General features: G+C 32.8%; 3 protein-coding genes across 5 annotated transcripts; all 3 read left to right on the top strand.

The window, feature by feature from the left end:
* The first annotated feature begins 612 nt into the window (after positions 1-612).
* Positions 613-4,747, top strand: LOC139898168 (uncharacterized). Of its 2 annotated transcripts, none has more exons than XM_071880887.1 (5): positions 613-925; positions 1,371-1,534; positions 1,798-2,428; positions 2,741-2,832; positions 4,613-4,747. In XM_071880887.1, coding segments are annotated over exons 1-5 (1,182 nt in total). In that variant the 5' UTR covers positions 613-631; the 3' UTR covers positions 4,614-4,747. The 2 variants fall into 2 exon arrangements, with proteins under 2 accessions (XP_071736988.1, XP_071736987.1); XM_071880886.1 differs by lacking the exon at positions 4,613-4,747 and adding an exon at positions 2,907-3,319.
* On the top strand, positions 4,549-8,445 carry LOC139898169 (uncharacterized). Its single transcript, XM_071880888.1, has 10 exons — positions 4,549-4,832; positions 5,269-5,340; positions 5,714-5,841; positions 5,941-6,101; positions 6,828-6,897; positions 6,986-7,040; positions 7,243-7,326; positions 7,610-7,648; positions 7,989-8,035; positions 8,212-8,445. The coding sequence occupies exons 1-10, from the start codon at positions 4,737-4,739 to the stop codon at positions 8,318-8,320; spliced, it is 861 nt and encodes a 286-aa protein (XP_071736989.1). The 5' UTR covers positions 4,549-4,736; the 3' UTR covers positions 8,321-8,445.
* A 2,265-nt stretch (positions 8,446-10,710) lies between these two features.
* Positions 10,711-12,539, top strand: LOC139898167 (non-specific lipid transfer protein GPI-anchored 5-like). Of its 2 annotated transcripts, none has more exons than XM_071880884.1 (3): positions 10,711-11,030; positions 12,141-12,263; positions 12,391-12,539. In XM_071880884.1, exons 1-3 carry the CDS (start codon positions 10,712-10,714, stop codon positions 12,498-12,500), a joined length of 552 nt encoding a protein of 183 aa, XP_071736985.1. In that variant the 5' UTR covers position 10,711; the 3' UTR covers positions 12,501-12,539. The 2 variants fall into 2 exon arrangements, with proteins under 2 accessions (XP_071736985.1, XP_071736984.1); XM_071880883.1 differs by having other exon boundaries at positions 12,138-12,263.
* Positions 12,540-15,955: the final 3,416 nt, after the last annotated feature.

The raw sequence follows: 15,955 nt of genomic DNA, 5'->3' as shown, positions 1-15,955 counted from the left end.
TTTAAAAGGCATCCGTTTTGTGAGTAGTTAGTTGCGTTGTGTTCGTAAAATTATTTCGAGTTCAACGGTATTGTTGGGAAAATTTAACTCGCGGTGAGCGAGAAGATATGTCCCGTAAGATTTTTTTTTGAAAATTCTAGTTGGTGGTAGATTTGTATTTTGATCAAAGTTAGGGGGAGGGGTCATCCGATTTGTATTTTGATCAAAGTTGTGGGGTTATTTTGAAAAAGTGAATTTTGGTAATATAATAATGTTAGGAATAATGAATTCATAGTTTTAGGGATCGATTTGTATTTTGATCAAAGTTGAGGATTATTTTGAAAAAATAAATTTTAGTAATATAATAATATTAGGAATAGTAAAAGAGGGATGATTCTCACACACACTTTTTTGATCCTCACACACCAATTGAGTATTATTAGAAAAGTAAAAGGTTAAAATAGGTATGTGAGGATAAAAAAAGTGTGTGTCAGAATCATCCTCTATAATAAAATGATACTTTCTATTGAATATATTTATATTTATAATTTATATTTATAATTATAATTATAATACTCCGTATTTTATGTTAAACACGAACTATCTTATACTTGGCACACTTGCGTGAACTAATCCACTTCCACCGATAAAAATGGAAAGTGTTTCCGGTGACCGGAGTTTGGAGTATAAACTACAGCTAGGTGAATCCGCCGCCAACTTTGATCTGGAAAAGGCCGTATGCAGCCACGGGTTTTTTATGACAGCCCCAAATCGATGGGACCCACTTTCAAAGACCTTCCATCGACCTTTACGCCTCCTCAACGACGACGTTTCTTCTTCTTCCTCCGTTACCGTTAATATTTCCCAACCGCTTCAATCATCTTATCTAATCCTTCGTGTATTGGAAACCGACTCTCTGTCTCCTGCACACCTCCAATCATTAACGGTATCTTCTTACTTTTTTTTTTTTTTTTTTTTTAATTATGTTAAGTTCGGCTCGAAGTTAAGCTCAGGAACCAAGCATTTAATGAGCTGAACTCAAGTGGCTTGACAAATTTACACCTTTAACCACATCACTAAATTGTGACTGAAAACATAAGTACTCCATAATAATTACGGAGTGTTAATTATAATTATAATTTATAATAATTAATAATAATAATTTTAAACAGATTATAATGATGATAACTAAATGAGAACGAAACAACAAATGGTAGGTTCTATTATGCAAATTGTAAGCTACTGTTAAGAGTTGCATATGCTGTATTGGTTTCAATATTTATGCAAATTGGTTTCAATATTATGTGGATTATATGGATGATTAAAAGATTAATTAATAATGAATTTAAGGAGTATGTGAGTAGTGAGTTTGTAAGTTGTTGTTGTTGCAGGAGCAAGTGAAAAGAATGTTGCGATTGTCGGAGTCAGAGGAGAGAAATGTGAGGGAGTTTCAAGACGTATACGATGAAGCCAAAATATCGGGTTTTGGAAGAATCTTTAGGTCTCCAACGTTGTTTGAAGACATGGTTAAGTGCATTCTTGTTTGCAATTGCCAGTTAGTTCTCTCTTGATGCTCACTTTTATGCTTATTTCAAGTTTGATGATGTTGTTTTGTTTGTCTAATAAATGAGAGTGCAGTTGTGTAAGCATTTAGGTAACTGAAACACGTCTGATACACTTTCAAGTAACAGTTATTTTAGTAATTTGAAAAATCATATTTAAGGTATTTTAGTCTTTGCCTCTCCAATTTAGTAAGTTTGCCCCCGTGAAAATTATTTTCTGACTCGCCCTGATCTGTGATGTCTTTTATCATTTTAGGTGGTCCAGGACGTTGAGCATGGCTAGAGCCCTTTGTGAGCTGCAGCTGGAACTTCAATGCCCTATAGAAACTGAACAGGATAAACAAGCAAGCACCTCCTCAAAATTTGCTCCGAGGACTCCCGCAGGGAAAGAAACACGCAAACGAAAGATTAATTCACAAGAAAATTCGAAAAAAGTTGCAACAAATAAATCAGCTATGGAAGTGGAAGAAACCATAAAGATGGATTGTGCTAACACTCCTATCAACTTACCAGAAGCAGATATTTCAGGATTTTTAACCGAGTCTAGTGAAAAGACGGAATTGCCCTTCCACAGTGGTATTGGTAATTTCCCTAGTCCGAAGGAATTAGCAACACTTGATGTAAATTTTCTGGCAAAACGTTGTAATCTTGGTTATAGAGCGAGTCGAATATTGGGTCTTGCTCAAAGTGTCGTTGAAGGTAAAGTAAAACTTAGGCAACTTGAGGAAGATAGTAGCGAAGCTTCTTTATCCAATTACATGAAGCTAAATGAACAGCTTGGAGAAATTAACGGTTTTGGTCCTTTTACAAGGGCCAACGTACTCATGTGTTTGGGGTTCTACCATGTAATCCCCTCGGACTCTGAAACAATAAGGCATTTAAATCAGGTTTATTTTTACCCGTCTATAAATTTACAATATGATCTTTAATTTTTTTTTTTTTTTTTCCTTGTCTTGGGTTGACTAATTTTGGGTTATATATTTTAAGTGCCTTAAAACTCGTTTGACACTTTGACCTGATCTTTTATTAGCTAATAATTATAGTTTTGATCTGTTTGTGGCTGAGCTCAACCCAAATTGGTAATTTCATAGTAAATGGGTTGGAATTGCAACTTTTAGCTTTTCTCTATACATATTTGAATATGTAGATTTAGCTGTATTCAAAGTTTGTTGAGTTGGATTTGCACTTATTATGTTTAGGTCCATGGGAAAAAATCAACAATTAGAGATATTCAAGAAGATATTGAAAGGATCTATGGGAAATATGCCCCGTTCCAGTTCTTGGTGTACTGGTATACGTTTTATGATTTTCTTCTGTTAGTTGAGTTGGTTGACAATTTTCTAAACAATTATTGTTTTTAATCAGGTCAGAAATATGGTCGTTTTATGAAGAAAGGTTTGGGAAGCTGAGTGAGCTTCCTCACTCTCGCTATAAACTTATAACAGCTGCTAACATGAAACGCAAAAATAAGTAAACTGTAGTGATGATTAAGTGACACATTTGACGACCAAAAATTACATTCTGTTTCTTGCCAACATTTTTTGTCTGTAAGTCTTTTGTTTTTGTTATTTTGTCTGCGAGGTTCAGAAAGTTTTATTTGAACCAATGATTTAAGGGGATGTACACCGGCCAGTCTGTAATATTAGGTTGTGTACTTGTGTATTCTCGTTCAACTCTATGTTACTACCAGTTGCTATAAATTAGAGGTGGTATATATGCATAGCAGGTCATAATGGCTAATATTTGTCACAGGTCAAAACAGTCCAATTTTGTTATATATCTACTCATCTTATCTTATATTCTCTGTATGATATGATTATGATTATGTTTATGATTATATAAAGAAAATTGATGCAAGATTGATATGTTTTTGTGCATGTATATGTCCAGAAATGGGTCGGAACTATCACCATTTGCTCTCATTTTTGTTATATTTTTCGTATATTTGACTATGTTTTGAATCTCCAATTGCTACAAAATGAACTGAACTTCCCAATTGCTGGTCTGCATCTAATGTTTATATAAATTTGTAGACTTTTTTTTTTACTGAGATAGTCGACGTGGTTTGTATAAAATTGTTGATTTCATCCCTAAGTTATTTTCTATGTAAGTTATTAGCCCGTGTGGTACGCAAATCTTACTCATATAGACATATATAGTCTCTCATGCTAAGGGCTTTAAAAATACGAAGGTATGTCATTTTCTTTCATCCCTAATTTCTTCACCTACTACTGTTTGATATTGAAATAATCTAATCTAATCATACATCGGAATTCAACTATAATGATTTCATTTATCGTAATTAACAAGTAAAAATAATATTCTACGGATAACTCATATATTTGATACTCCGTACTTTTTGTAGTAAATTATAGAACAATAAGGTTGCGTTTGATAAGAGGAAACGATTAAGCGTTATGGTTTTAAATCTGAATAAGTCAAATATTTTGATCGAACTTGGTTTTGGATTGGATTACAATAAAATAAAATATGTTATTCTGAATGAACTTTATAAATGATGTATGCATGTTAACCTTTTAATTGAATATATAACAAAATATAATAAGTGTTTCAGATACAATATACGGAGGTTATTAAATGTTATTGACATGCTTAATGGTTAAGATATTACTACGTATTTCAACTCTGAATATTTCATCACTTTGTGCTAAACATTTCAGTAGCGAATGTTCTACATTATTTGTCATTATGATATTATAAACAAACGCACTGATGAACGATTCAACATTAGTGCCTAATCATTCAATTTGGTAAACAAAGACGCTAAGTTAGTTTCAAGTTAATTACTATATTTCTTTCCAGCAAGTTAACCAAAACTGAAATTATAAGGACTTAAATGCATTACTTATAGATAGTTAAGGGGTAATTTATGTAACTTATGGTTTGAGTAGATAAATCAAGATCATAGAACCAGCGGCATTGATATACGCCACGAAGAACAAAAAAAAAAAAAAATAAAAAAAAAAAAAAAAAAAAAAAAAAAAAAATACGTACAGTAGTAGTTTACAAACATCTAAAATCACAGTCTAAGATCTCAACTTTGAATCCAGAAACTGATTTCATAAACAAAAAGAAGTAAAATTGAAGAGAAAAGGTTATGGATTGCATACGGAATGCAAGAACAAAAAAGAGATTTAAGAAGAGCAAGTAGCAGTTATTTAGTCAGAGTCATCCATGAAACCAATCGCAATCTCAAATTCTTTTCATTTTGTTAATTCATCCTCAACTGTAATTGTCGCTCAGAAGAACAAGAATTCACAATCTCCTAAGGTAACGTGCCTTTTCCATTTATTATTGTTATTTTGATATTTTACATGATGATGATTTTCTCAATTAGATTTTATTTTACACTTTCTGTAATAAAATTGTGTGTGTGTTTATATAAAAAAAGGGGGAAATGGGAGTAGGTGGTCATGGTCAAAGCAAGGGAGGATCTAAGTGCGCACATGTCATCTTTTTTAATTTATGAATACTACATTAGCAATTCGTTTGGTAAACCCTAGGATTGATTATAACAGTCATACTTTAGGTATCCAGATATTAAATTTAGGCAGCCTACATATGAGGAAAAACGTTATACGTTTAGTTGTTAACATGGTTGATGCTTCATTAACTATAATGGTGTTTGCCGAATGTTCATACGTGCAACTATTTTCAATGCCTAATAGATGGTTGATTTCGTGATTAATCATGTTCGTTTTTATAGGGTTCCGAGCCTCCTCCTGCAAGGATTACATCAAATGTAAAGCAAAACTTGCAGTTCCTGAAGTTATGGAAGGTAAACTAGCTAGACTGAGCTTAGGGGTTCTTATTTTGTTTCTAGAATCAAGCATGAATGGTTTGTTAAATTTAAAAGTGGTAATGTTGTTCCATTTCTGGGGTACAAAAAAAAATACTGAACGGGAAACAATTCAAATAGGTCAAATGGTCAAACGAGTTGAAAGTACCCAAAGTGTCATCATGTTTACGGCAATAAATCTTAACTATTTATAATATATACCGACAACTAATAGGGTTGCTGGTTAACCCCACCAGACCCATTTTGACACACGAAAACAACTTGTTTTGACCTAAAACAATTTTCATCCGTTTCAGATTCTACCAAATTTTCTACCTTTTTGAAGCCTTAAAAAGAACTTTTGTACTTACAGGAGTATCAAAAGAGAAAATCTGGTACAGCCAAGCCTGCTACTAGTTACCGTAGGAAGAAAGTAGAGAAAGACGACCTTCCAGATGATGATACAGAGCTTTATCGTGACCCTACATTAACCCTATATTAGTAATCTGTTTCCCAATCTTTAAATTTCTTTTTATTTTAATACTTCAACTTGAATAAATATTTGGAATATCATTGAGATTTTCTGAAATTGTTGAACAGTACAAATCAGGGAATAGACACTGCAGTCCCTGTGTTGCTTGTTGATGGTTATAATGTTTGCGGTTATTGGCCGAAGCTCAAAAAACATTTTATGGGTGGAAGACTTGATCTTGCTCGCCAAAAACTTGTTGACGAGCTCATAACCTTTGGAATGCTTAGAGGTTTGTTTCTTATGGAACTTAGTTAGTCAAATGAATCATATGCTCATATAAATTTTGATAAAAATCTTATATCTGTCTTTAGAATGCTTAGAAACTATATTGGGCTTGGTAAAATATATTATTATTTGGATATTGTGGACGTAGTTTAGCTGTTGAATATCGATTAGTTTTAAACTTAGAGTAATATGTATATGTATGATCATAAAAGTAGAACTTTAAAAGTCAAATTCCTTGTATTATAGTATTGTAGTGAAGAATATATGTATTTGCTTTAGGTTTTATGAAATTGAAAGGAACCCAAAATGCTTTTTCGCCAATTTCTATGGATAGCTAGCAAGTAAGGAAATTTTAGGGAGTACTCGGATGTGACTTAGGTTTGACTTTGACTGTTTTTGACCTAGTTTGACCGATTTCTGAGTAATCCCGAGTTTGACCGAGTAATCATGAGTTTTGACCGAGTAATTGGACTGAGTAATCGGTAGAATTTTTCTTTGCTGAGTACTCCCGAGTTGTGCCACTTTGACCTATTTCTTTTAGCAATTTTGTTTCCTAAAGCACAACCTGGATCAACCCATTCATAAGTAAATAGGTTGAAATTAGCATCTTTATATCTATTGATTATACTTGTTTCAACATGGAGTGATTTGGCTTTATCTGCCGCTTTTTTCTACATATATTTTTTCCTAAATCTTATTGTGTTTTCACTCTGTATTTGATAATTTACAGAGGTGAAAGTGGTAGTTGTATTTGATGCTATGATGTCTGGACTTCCAATGCACAAAGAAACATTTGCTGGGTATTATTTATAACCTAATAAGTCAACACTAATTGACTACCTTGTTTCTGTTTTTTAACTGTCTAGTAGATCGTCTTAAATATTGCAGTGTTGATATAGTTTATTCAACTGAAACCTGTGCTGATGCGTGGATTGAGAAAGAGGTATGTAACAATTTATGTTTTCTTACTTATGCTAAAACATTTAAGTTCATTGACATAATCATTAGAATATGTAAATAAAGTTTGTAGAATTCATATTAACTACATGTACATATATAGATTTAGATTTTACTATTTTAGGGTTCGGATTTTATATAGAATGGAATATTTTATATAATTAATGTAACCCTGAGTGTATTAATAGGTTGCAGCCTTGAGAGAGGATGGATGCCCAAGAGTATGGGTTGTGACATCTGATCGATGTCAGCAACATGCAGCACATGGTGCAGTATGTCTTCTCATCATAAATTTACCTTTTTGCTAACATATATAATGTATTTGGGTGGTAAACTGGTCGGGGCGGGCGTGTTGGGTAAGGGGTTTATTAATTGCATCACTTCTCATAAAAAATTATATCTCATACATATATAGGGAAGCTAAAGCTTTTTCTTTAACATCTATTGCTAGCAAAAATTACTTGTAAGAATTTGATGACACAACCTTATTTTTTATTGGAATTTTATTTTTTGCATTACTTCGAATGCTTTCTCACCGTTTAGTTTTGGTGTTAGGGAGCTTTCGTTTGGAGTGCAAAGGCATTAGTTTCAGAGGTATATCGTGTTTCTGAATTCATATACTTTTCACCGTTTTCCTGTTTACATATCCCTTTCTCTGTTCTTTAATCATTATTTCAGGTTTATCGGTTACACATTCTTAATTTGTATTTCTATAAATCAGCTTCTCATAGAGTTTGGTCATAGTATACTTTTATAAATTATAAATTTTCTTTGCTAAAATTTCTGAAGAAAACAGCAAGTAATAGATTCTGTAATGGTTTATTTGTTAGAAATAATGAACTTAAAATGTTTTTAACCTTCACAAAAGGAGGTCGAGTGTGCATATTTTCGTATATTAATTAATTGTTTGTTAAAGTAATTTGGTTTATACCAGATCAAAACTTCACAAAAGGAGGTCGAGAGAATGCTTCAAGAACACAAGTGAGTTCCATCAACGAATAAACCTTGATTTATTTATTTTCTAATAAAATAAACTATTATATTAAGGTAACCCGTCCGTTTTATTCTCGCGGGACCCCTCCATAAGCTACCTCTAGTTTCTTCTGTTATCTTCTTATTTCATTAATGTGGGTTCAATGATGTCATCTCTCTTTCAGATCAACGTCGGTACAAGGTAAACTGTTGAAGCACAATCTTGATTCTGGCGTTGTTGACGCTCTCAAGGATCTCAGAAACAAACTCTCTGAAACCGAATCTCGTGGATGACTTTAGTATTCAGTAAGAAGAAAAAATATATATTCCTGTGCATACCTTCATATTTTTGCCCCTAAACATGAGATGGTCCCTGAAGTTTTTATTTTCACAAGTAACAAGATGTGTACTTTCCTTTCTATTCTTATGTTTTTAACTTAATCACTGTACTAAGAAAAAGTTATGCTGTTGGTCCCCGATGGTTGTCCAGTATTGCACAATAGTCACTTATCTTTTTTTGACATAATCAGTCACCTACGTTTGCACTAGTTACGTGGTTGGTCCCTCGCACTGACGATTGTTAATTTTTTCCGTTAAAATTAGTCCTGCGTGTGACGTGCATGCATTGAGTTCAAAAATGTTCGATTCATTCGAACACCATTTGTTAGAACACTTGAACTCGAACACAACTTGTTCGAACACTTGAACTCGAACACAATTTGTTCGAACACTTTAGTTGTTCGAACTCACATGTACTTATTATTTGTTAATGGTCTTTGATTTTGAGTTTATTGATTGAAACTATTTAGAAGAATTTAACTAGATTCTTTTATTTGATGACACATTTCATATTTTATTTGATTGAAATTTTACGAAGCTTAGGGATGGCACACATACCACTGTTGATGACAACTGACTAGTTTTTGAGGCTCTCTGATTGCATTTTGAGGCGCTCTAAAATGATGATGTCATTAACAATGATTATTCAAGCTTGAAAAAAATTTAAAAGTAAAGAAAAAAATTTCTAAGTCTCTCATTATGATGTCATTAAAATAACGAAGTATATTTAATAAAAATATTAACATATTCATTGTATAATATATGAAGCATTATGTACAACCTTATGATAAAACACTCCTATAATCATATGTACAATATTTGAAGCATTATGTACAACTTTATGGTAAAACGCTCACGTGACCATATGTACAGTATTTGAAGCATTATCTACAAAACCATATGATAAAACATCCTCATGATTATATGTACAAACTTTAAAATAAATTGTACAATCTTTTATTAAACAACCCATGAACACATGTACAAATTTGAAAGCACATTGTACAACCTTCATATAATAATTGTATTTTAAATTGTAAAAAAATATTAAAGGCATTTGTTATTACTAATAATTATTATTATGAATATAAATACTCAATTTTAGAGCACACTTTAGTATTATATTATTATTATTATTATTATTCAAATATGGGTTCTCTTTACGGGATTCATTACGTGTTTTTCCCCGGGTAAAATGGTTATATACTCGGTGAAGGGATTCATTACGTTAGATATGTACACGAAATATATGTCTCAATAAAATGTTGTAATGTAGGTTTTTGTGACAAGAAAAATAGTAATTGTGATGAAAATTGGAAGAATGTCGTGGGAGAATAAATGTAATTCATTTATTCTGACCAATTTAAGTATATCAATATGTTTGTAAAAACAACGACAAGTTTCTTAGTCGGAATTTGTGGTTCTACTGGTCATTAAACTAAATCACTTTAGCATTTACGTTTACTTAAACCTAAAACATATTATTAAATTGTTTCGTTTAAACAAACTCGTGATTTTACGGGCCATTTCACTGGTTATAATTAGCCCAAATACTCTTGACAAATTCATACACAGATTTTTTTATTTATTTAAATTTTTTTTTTTTTTTAAAGACAGATTATTGTTAGGTGACCTTGTTAATTTGTGCTGGTGTAGATAGATAGCATTTGAATAAAATATTTTCTTTAGAACCATTTTCCTACCAGATACGCCGCAAAATCAGTAGGATGATCTAAGCAATTGTGAAAATATATATATATATATATATATATATATATATATATATATATATATATATATATATATATATATCTGTTAAATGTCTTAATCTACAACTTAAAAGACAACGTAAACGTTAAAATGCCTTCGATTAGTCTAATGGATGTTTAATTTATGGTACGCCGCAAAAAAGATCTATTGCGAGAACATTTGTTATACAAACAACAAAATGAACGAAGTGCAACTTTTTTCCCTTTCGTGACAATATGTCACTTTTGTTGTAGTGAATTTGTTCAATATTTTGTCTTCTTCTTTTTAATATATAACTCACACTTTGAAATAATTAAAAAACCTAATAATATTCGTAGACCTCTGAAAATTATTAGAAAATTTAATTCTATTTATATTTTGCTGCTAAAATAACATTGTCTTTTAATTATTAAATTTAATAAGTTATCGAGTTGTCGTTGATCAATAATAAGCAATTTGGCTGCTAAAATGTCAAATTGTAGGCTATCTATTAAATAACTTAAGTAAGAGTACCATGTACAATTAAATTACCCTATAAATATGTTCATTTATTCAAGGAAACAAGTAAACCATTTCACTATTTCACTAGATATTGAAATGGGTTCAAGTGGTAATCTGGTTCTAGCACTTTTCATGCTAACTCTGTTATGGGAAGGTTCAATGGGTCAATCAGGGTGCACAAATGTGCTCATTGGAATGTCATCTTGTCTAAGTTACGTTACTGGAAGTTCGAAAACGCCATCTTCTTCTTGCTGTTCATCACTTGCTGGCGTTGTTAAATCGCAGCCGGAGTGTCTATGTGGTGCACTCGATGGTAGCGCTTTGTCAGCACTTGGAATAAGTATTAACAAAACCATTGCATTAGCACTACCAAATGCTTGTAATGTGAAAACTCCTCCTGTTAGCCGTTGTGATGGTATGATAATACAATCTCGTGCATATCTTTCTTATGCTATTTTGTGTATTCATGTTCATTATCTCATTAGCTATGCTGTGATAAACACATGACTTCTGCATGTTTAATTATTGCCAAATTTTATTCAAACGGGTAAATGAATAAAGTTCAGTTTATCCAGACCGTTCATGAATTGAATGACGAGTATTTCTACTTAGATATACGTAGATGCTGAGTATTTTTATTCAGATGTTCATGGTTGACCGGGTTATCTATAAGTCTATAACTATAATGAATGTTATCTAAGTGGGAGATGATATATCCAACATTCATTTTACTTCTTCCACCTATAATGTCTAAATTACCTTTAATGAAAGATTTGCACAAATTATTTAAAACTTTTTCTTATAATTTATTGAGGGAGATTTAGGGAACAAAACATGAAATTGTGGTGGAAGAAGTAAAATAAATGTTGGAAATATCATCTCCCTAAGTCACTAGTCATAATAACGTGTAGGTCGGGCAAAAATTCAAAATGAGACATTTTTCTTACAAATATGTTATTTTGAGTGGACACCAATACATGTTTCTTGTCAAAAAACCAAAGATAAATAAACATAGTTTCTTTTGTCAACCAATTAGAGTGCATTGAAGGGTTTTGAGGACAATAGGATTCAACTCTTCGACTTGGTTAACATGCATAATCATAGTCAAGATGAAGATCTCAAAAGAGTGGTTTTGATTAATGGTGTGTTCAACATTAGATGTCCCAGACGATTCGACAGCATATACTAACGATTGTGAAGACTATCGTGTGTGAGAGATATAGGTTGTATGAGGCACGTGTCATGTGAGTGAGTCCACCCCAAACTGTAAGCTTATATATATACATATATGAGGATGAGGATTTTCTAGCTAGGGGCCTTTATGAGTTCTCATGGGCCAAGCCCAAAATGGTTGCCTCCTATATATACATATGAAGAGTTTAAGATGCAAAAAAATCCTAGTTTGTACTGTATGACCTTTGACCCATTTTATCATCTTAATCCAACGTTTTAATAAAGGCAACATAAACCGAATCAGCTCACATCTAACAAGAATGACACACTTTTCCCAAAACTTATTTAGCAGGAAATAGAGCACCGGTAATGGCTCCGGTTATGGCTCCAGTTTTCGCTCCAGTTGAATCTCCACGAAAGTCAGAGGACGATTCCAGTGTCGACGGACCTTCCCCAGCTAGCCAGTTTATCGCAGGTATTAACTCACAGATACAAATATATTTTTATTTTTAATTTTTTTTTTATTTTTTTTTGTGACTAAATTTAAAAACAAGTAAGAAACACGTATATCTAATGTGGGGAAACATGTGCTATATATGCAGGTTCCAAACAAGTTCTCCAAAATGGTGAAACCTCTGATGCTGTTGGTGATAGAAAGATGCAGTACGTGCTCCTAGCGAGTATTCTGATCGTCTTGACCCTGTTACGTTGAAACTGCTCGGCCCGTTATCTTTTAATTAAGTGACACATTTGGAGATCATCTATCATTAGTATTTAATTAATTATATGTGTTTATGTATTTATTATTGGCTGTTTTCATCTACAGTAATATATAACTATGGTGTGTATCGTTTTTATAAATGTTGCATATAATGGACGTATTTCGTATGTATTGTGAATCTGGATCAGGTTCATAAACTTATCGAACAATTAGCACTACATCGGCATCAAAACAGTAGAAATTAACTATAAATTATTACATCTACATCGGTTTATTACAACTGTAGCCATTTTTTCGTTTTTCAACTGCAACAGCGAAGGTCCTAATGTCAAAGCCGACTCAGTTATGAGTGTTTTAAATTCCGAGAATAAAAAAGAATTAATAGGGTTGTAGGGGTGTGATACTTAGGCTCAAAATTGAATTTATCTTTGTTAGGCCAAACAGCCCAAGTGAAAAGGAATTAGGTCCAAGAGCCCATTTTTTCACTTATGATCGTGAGCTTGAAAATAATAATCTATTTAATTCTTTGATAAAATTGCCTATTTCGTCCCCGTGTTTTCCACTTTTTGCCCGTTTTATCCATGTATTTTATTTTCTGCATTTTTCATCCTTAAAAGCATTTTAAAGTCTCAATTTCGTCCCTCACCCTAACGAAGGTTAACTGGTCGTTAAAACTATTTACAAGGACTATCCACGTAACCTTTAACTAATCAATTGATTGTAAACCAAGTGCACTAGTATGTTTTCTTAATCGTCCTGATAATGTGTACAGTTTAAAATGAGTAAATAAATAAATACTATAAAAATTTGTAACACATATATTATCAGATCAGATTAACTGCAAACAATGAAACAATGATCAACATTGAAAAGTATAGTTGGCAAGTTACATTTTTATAGAAGCCAAAAATGTAATGCTGAACATATTTTGTAACCATTACCACTGAAATCTAAATCAACCAGAGAAAATTGTTAATCATGAAATTAAATGACATATTTACCTCTAATTTTCCCCTCCTTTTGATCCTTAAATATACCTTCATCATCACTATCCAATACAACTTCATCTTCACTGTCATCAACAATTAAAGATCTCAAATCACCAAAAAGATTTAGAATATCCAATTCCTCTGTATCTGCATCCAAATTCACAAATTCACTTTTCATAAATCCACTTTCCACTTGAGTATAATCAAAATCCTTAGCAATACCATGATCATTATATTATTGTGTCGATTTCGCCGGAGGGAGAGTAGAATGTGGCTGTACTGGAGGAGGAGAAGAAGGAGGTGACGGTGGCGATGAGAGATGGTTGATCGGAGATGGCGGTGATGATGGAAGAAGGGGAAGGATCGTCGGAAAGATTGGAGGGAGTGGTAATGGTGACGTGGCCGAAGAGAAGACCGTCGATGTCGCCAGGAGAAGAGGAAACGTGTTGGATTAAAGAAGCGAGGGTTGGACCAGAGATTTGAATCTTGTGTACGGACGTATCTTCCATTGCTGAACAGAAGCTATTGACTAGCTGCTTGTGATTTGTGTGTACTTGGAGGCAAGGTTGAAAAGGACGAGACGGGGCCGAAACGGTAGCGACCTCAAAACGTCGCAACGGAAAAAACGGGGCCGAGACGGGGTCGAAACGTATGTTAACTAATGTTGACTTTCATATATATAAATATATATTTACACATATTTTAGAGTTAAAAAACATTGGTTGACAAGTTTGAACCTATAATTGATATTAGCTTTAATATAATATAAAATGAAATACTAAACTAAGTATATTTTGATTGATTTGACCGACTTATGACCGATTTTAACAGAATTTATGACTTTTGACCGGCGTTGACCCAATTTTTCTTGCATTTGACCTGACTTTTGACCGTTGAGCGGCTTATAAGAAAACGGGACGAGGTCGAAACGGTTTAGTCACCAAAACGCCGCAACGGGCGTCGCAACGGATGCAACGGACGCCGTTTACAACAGTGCTTGGAGGAGGTAGATAATAATGGATTTATTTGGAGGTGTTAGCTAGGGGTGGTCAGTATTTGGTTTGAAACCGTGGAACCCGAAAATCAAACCGAAACTAAACCGGAAAAAAACCAAACCGAATTTGATAAACGGTTTTCGGATCGCGTCAAACCGAAACCGAATTTGAATTCGGTTTTCGGTTCTGTTTTCGGTTTTGAAAATTCTGAATTCGGTTTAACCGAAAACCGATTTCAAAACCGAATTCAAAATTTTTATATATTTAATTTGTATATTTATGTTTTAGTGTCATTATAATTTGGGATCCAATCAATAAAATATATTCTCACCTATATGAAGATTTGGTAGCTCACATTATAATTATGTTACTTAAATTATTATATTCTTCTTCTCAATAACAGAAGAAGTAAACGTCATAATTAAGCTATAAATATTAATAAATCATCGAATTCTTGATAATTTAATAATACGTCATTGTTTTAGGATATAAATAACTAAGACATCCGTAACGCCACAATTAAACTACCAACGTTCTCAGTTTTTTCATAATATTCGGTTTTAACCGAAAACCGAACCGAATCCGAATTTGATATCGGTTTTCGGATTGGTTCGGTTTTAACTTTGAATTCGATTTTCGGTTCGGTTTTCGGTTTTGCCTAAAAATATTTCAAAACCGAATACACCGAACCGAATAAACCTAACAAACCGAAAACCGAACCGATGAACACCCCTAGTGTTAGCTACGGAGTACAATTTATTTATTTATTTATTTTTTAATCATAAACATAAAGTTGATTTTTGTTAATTAGTGAAACAACTTCCATTATTTAACGGACTCAGTTAACCTTCGTTAGAGTGAGGGATGAAATTGAGACTTTAAAATGCTTTTAAGGATTAAAAATGCAGAAAATAAAATACAAGGATGAAACGGGCAAAAGGTAAAAAACACAGGGACAAAATGGGCAATTTTGTATAATTCTTTTAAGCCCAAAGAAATGCCATCATGTGCTCCAGACATGGGCGAAACTACTTGGGCAAGGGGCGCCCGTCCCCGGTGGATTTTTTTTTTTAGTTTAAAAATTTTGAGTTTTTCGACTTTGCTCCAAGTGATTTTTTTTCTCCTCATAAACCTACATATTTTGCCCAAAAACCTTAAACTTTTGCCCAAAAACCTTCATAATATGCCTAAAAACCTCAATTTTTTGCCCCCAAACCTCCATATTTTGTCAAAAAAATTGCTACGGATTTAATTTTTTTTTGCCCCCGGTGAAAAAAATCCTAGTTCCGTCACTGGTTCCAGATGTTGGTTTGGTTAATTGTAGGCCCATTCTTTTTTGTGATGTTGATAGTGAGCCGAAGAGTTTCACTGGGGCCTAACTCGGTGGTTCGTTATCGTAGAGAAACAAAATTTAGGTTTCAAATTAAGCAACACTCTAATAACTACATTCTGAAAAAAAGTA

The sequence above is a fragment of the Rutidosis leptorrhynchoides genome, chromosome 3 (genome assembly GCF_046630445.1).
Source record: "Rutidosis leptorrhynchoides isolate AG116_Rl617_1_P2 chromosome 3, CSIRO_AGI_Rlap_v1, whole genome shotgun sequence".
Lineage (NCBI taxonomy): Eukaryota > Viridiplantae > Streptophyta > Magnoliopsida > Asterales > Asteraceae > Rutidosis > Rutidosis leptorrhynchoides.
The sequence above is the reverse complement of the archived record's forward strand: the minus strand, read 5'-3'. Positions and strand labels throughout refer to the sequence as shown.

Bases quoted from the DNA above. Each gene is read 5' to 3' on its own strand.
- LOC139898168 (XM_071880886.1), top strand. From the start codon at position 632: ATGGAAAGTGTTTCCGGTGACCGGAGTTTGGAGTATAAACTACAGCTA. The intron at 926-1,370 runs GTATCTTCTTAC...TTGTTGTTGCAG, and splicing joins CACACCTCCAATCATTAACG to GAGCAAGTGAAAAGAATGTT. The intron at 2,833-2,906 runs GTATACGTTTTA...GTTTTTAATCAG, and splicing joins TTCCAGTTCTTGGTGTACTG to GTCAGAAATATGGTCGTTTT.
- LOC139898167 (XM_071880883.1), top strand. From the start codon at position 10,712: ATGGGTTCAAGTGGTAATCTGGTTCTAGCACTTTTCATGCTAACTCTG. The intron at 11,031-12,137 runs GTATGATAATAC...AAACTTATTTAG, and splicing joins TCCTGTTAGCCGTTGTGATG to CAGGAAATAGAGCACCGGTA. The intron at 12,264-12,390 runs GTATTAACTCAC...CTATATATGCAG, and splicing joins AGCTAGCCAGTTTATCGCAG to GTTCCAAACAAGTTCTCCAA.
- LOC139898169 (XM_071880888.1), top strand. From the start codon at position 4,737: ATGAAACCAATCGCAATCTCAAATTCTTTTCATTTTGTTAATTCATCC. The intron at 6,102-6,827 runs GTTTGTTTCTTA...GATAATTTACAG, and splicing joins AACCTTTGGAATGCTTAGAG to AGGTGAAAGTGGTAGTTGTA. The intron at 7,041-7,242 runs GTATGTAACAAT...GTGTATTAATAG, and splicing joins ATGCGTGGATTGAGAAAGAG to GTTGCAGCCTTGAGAGAGGA.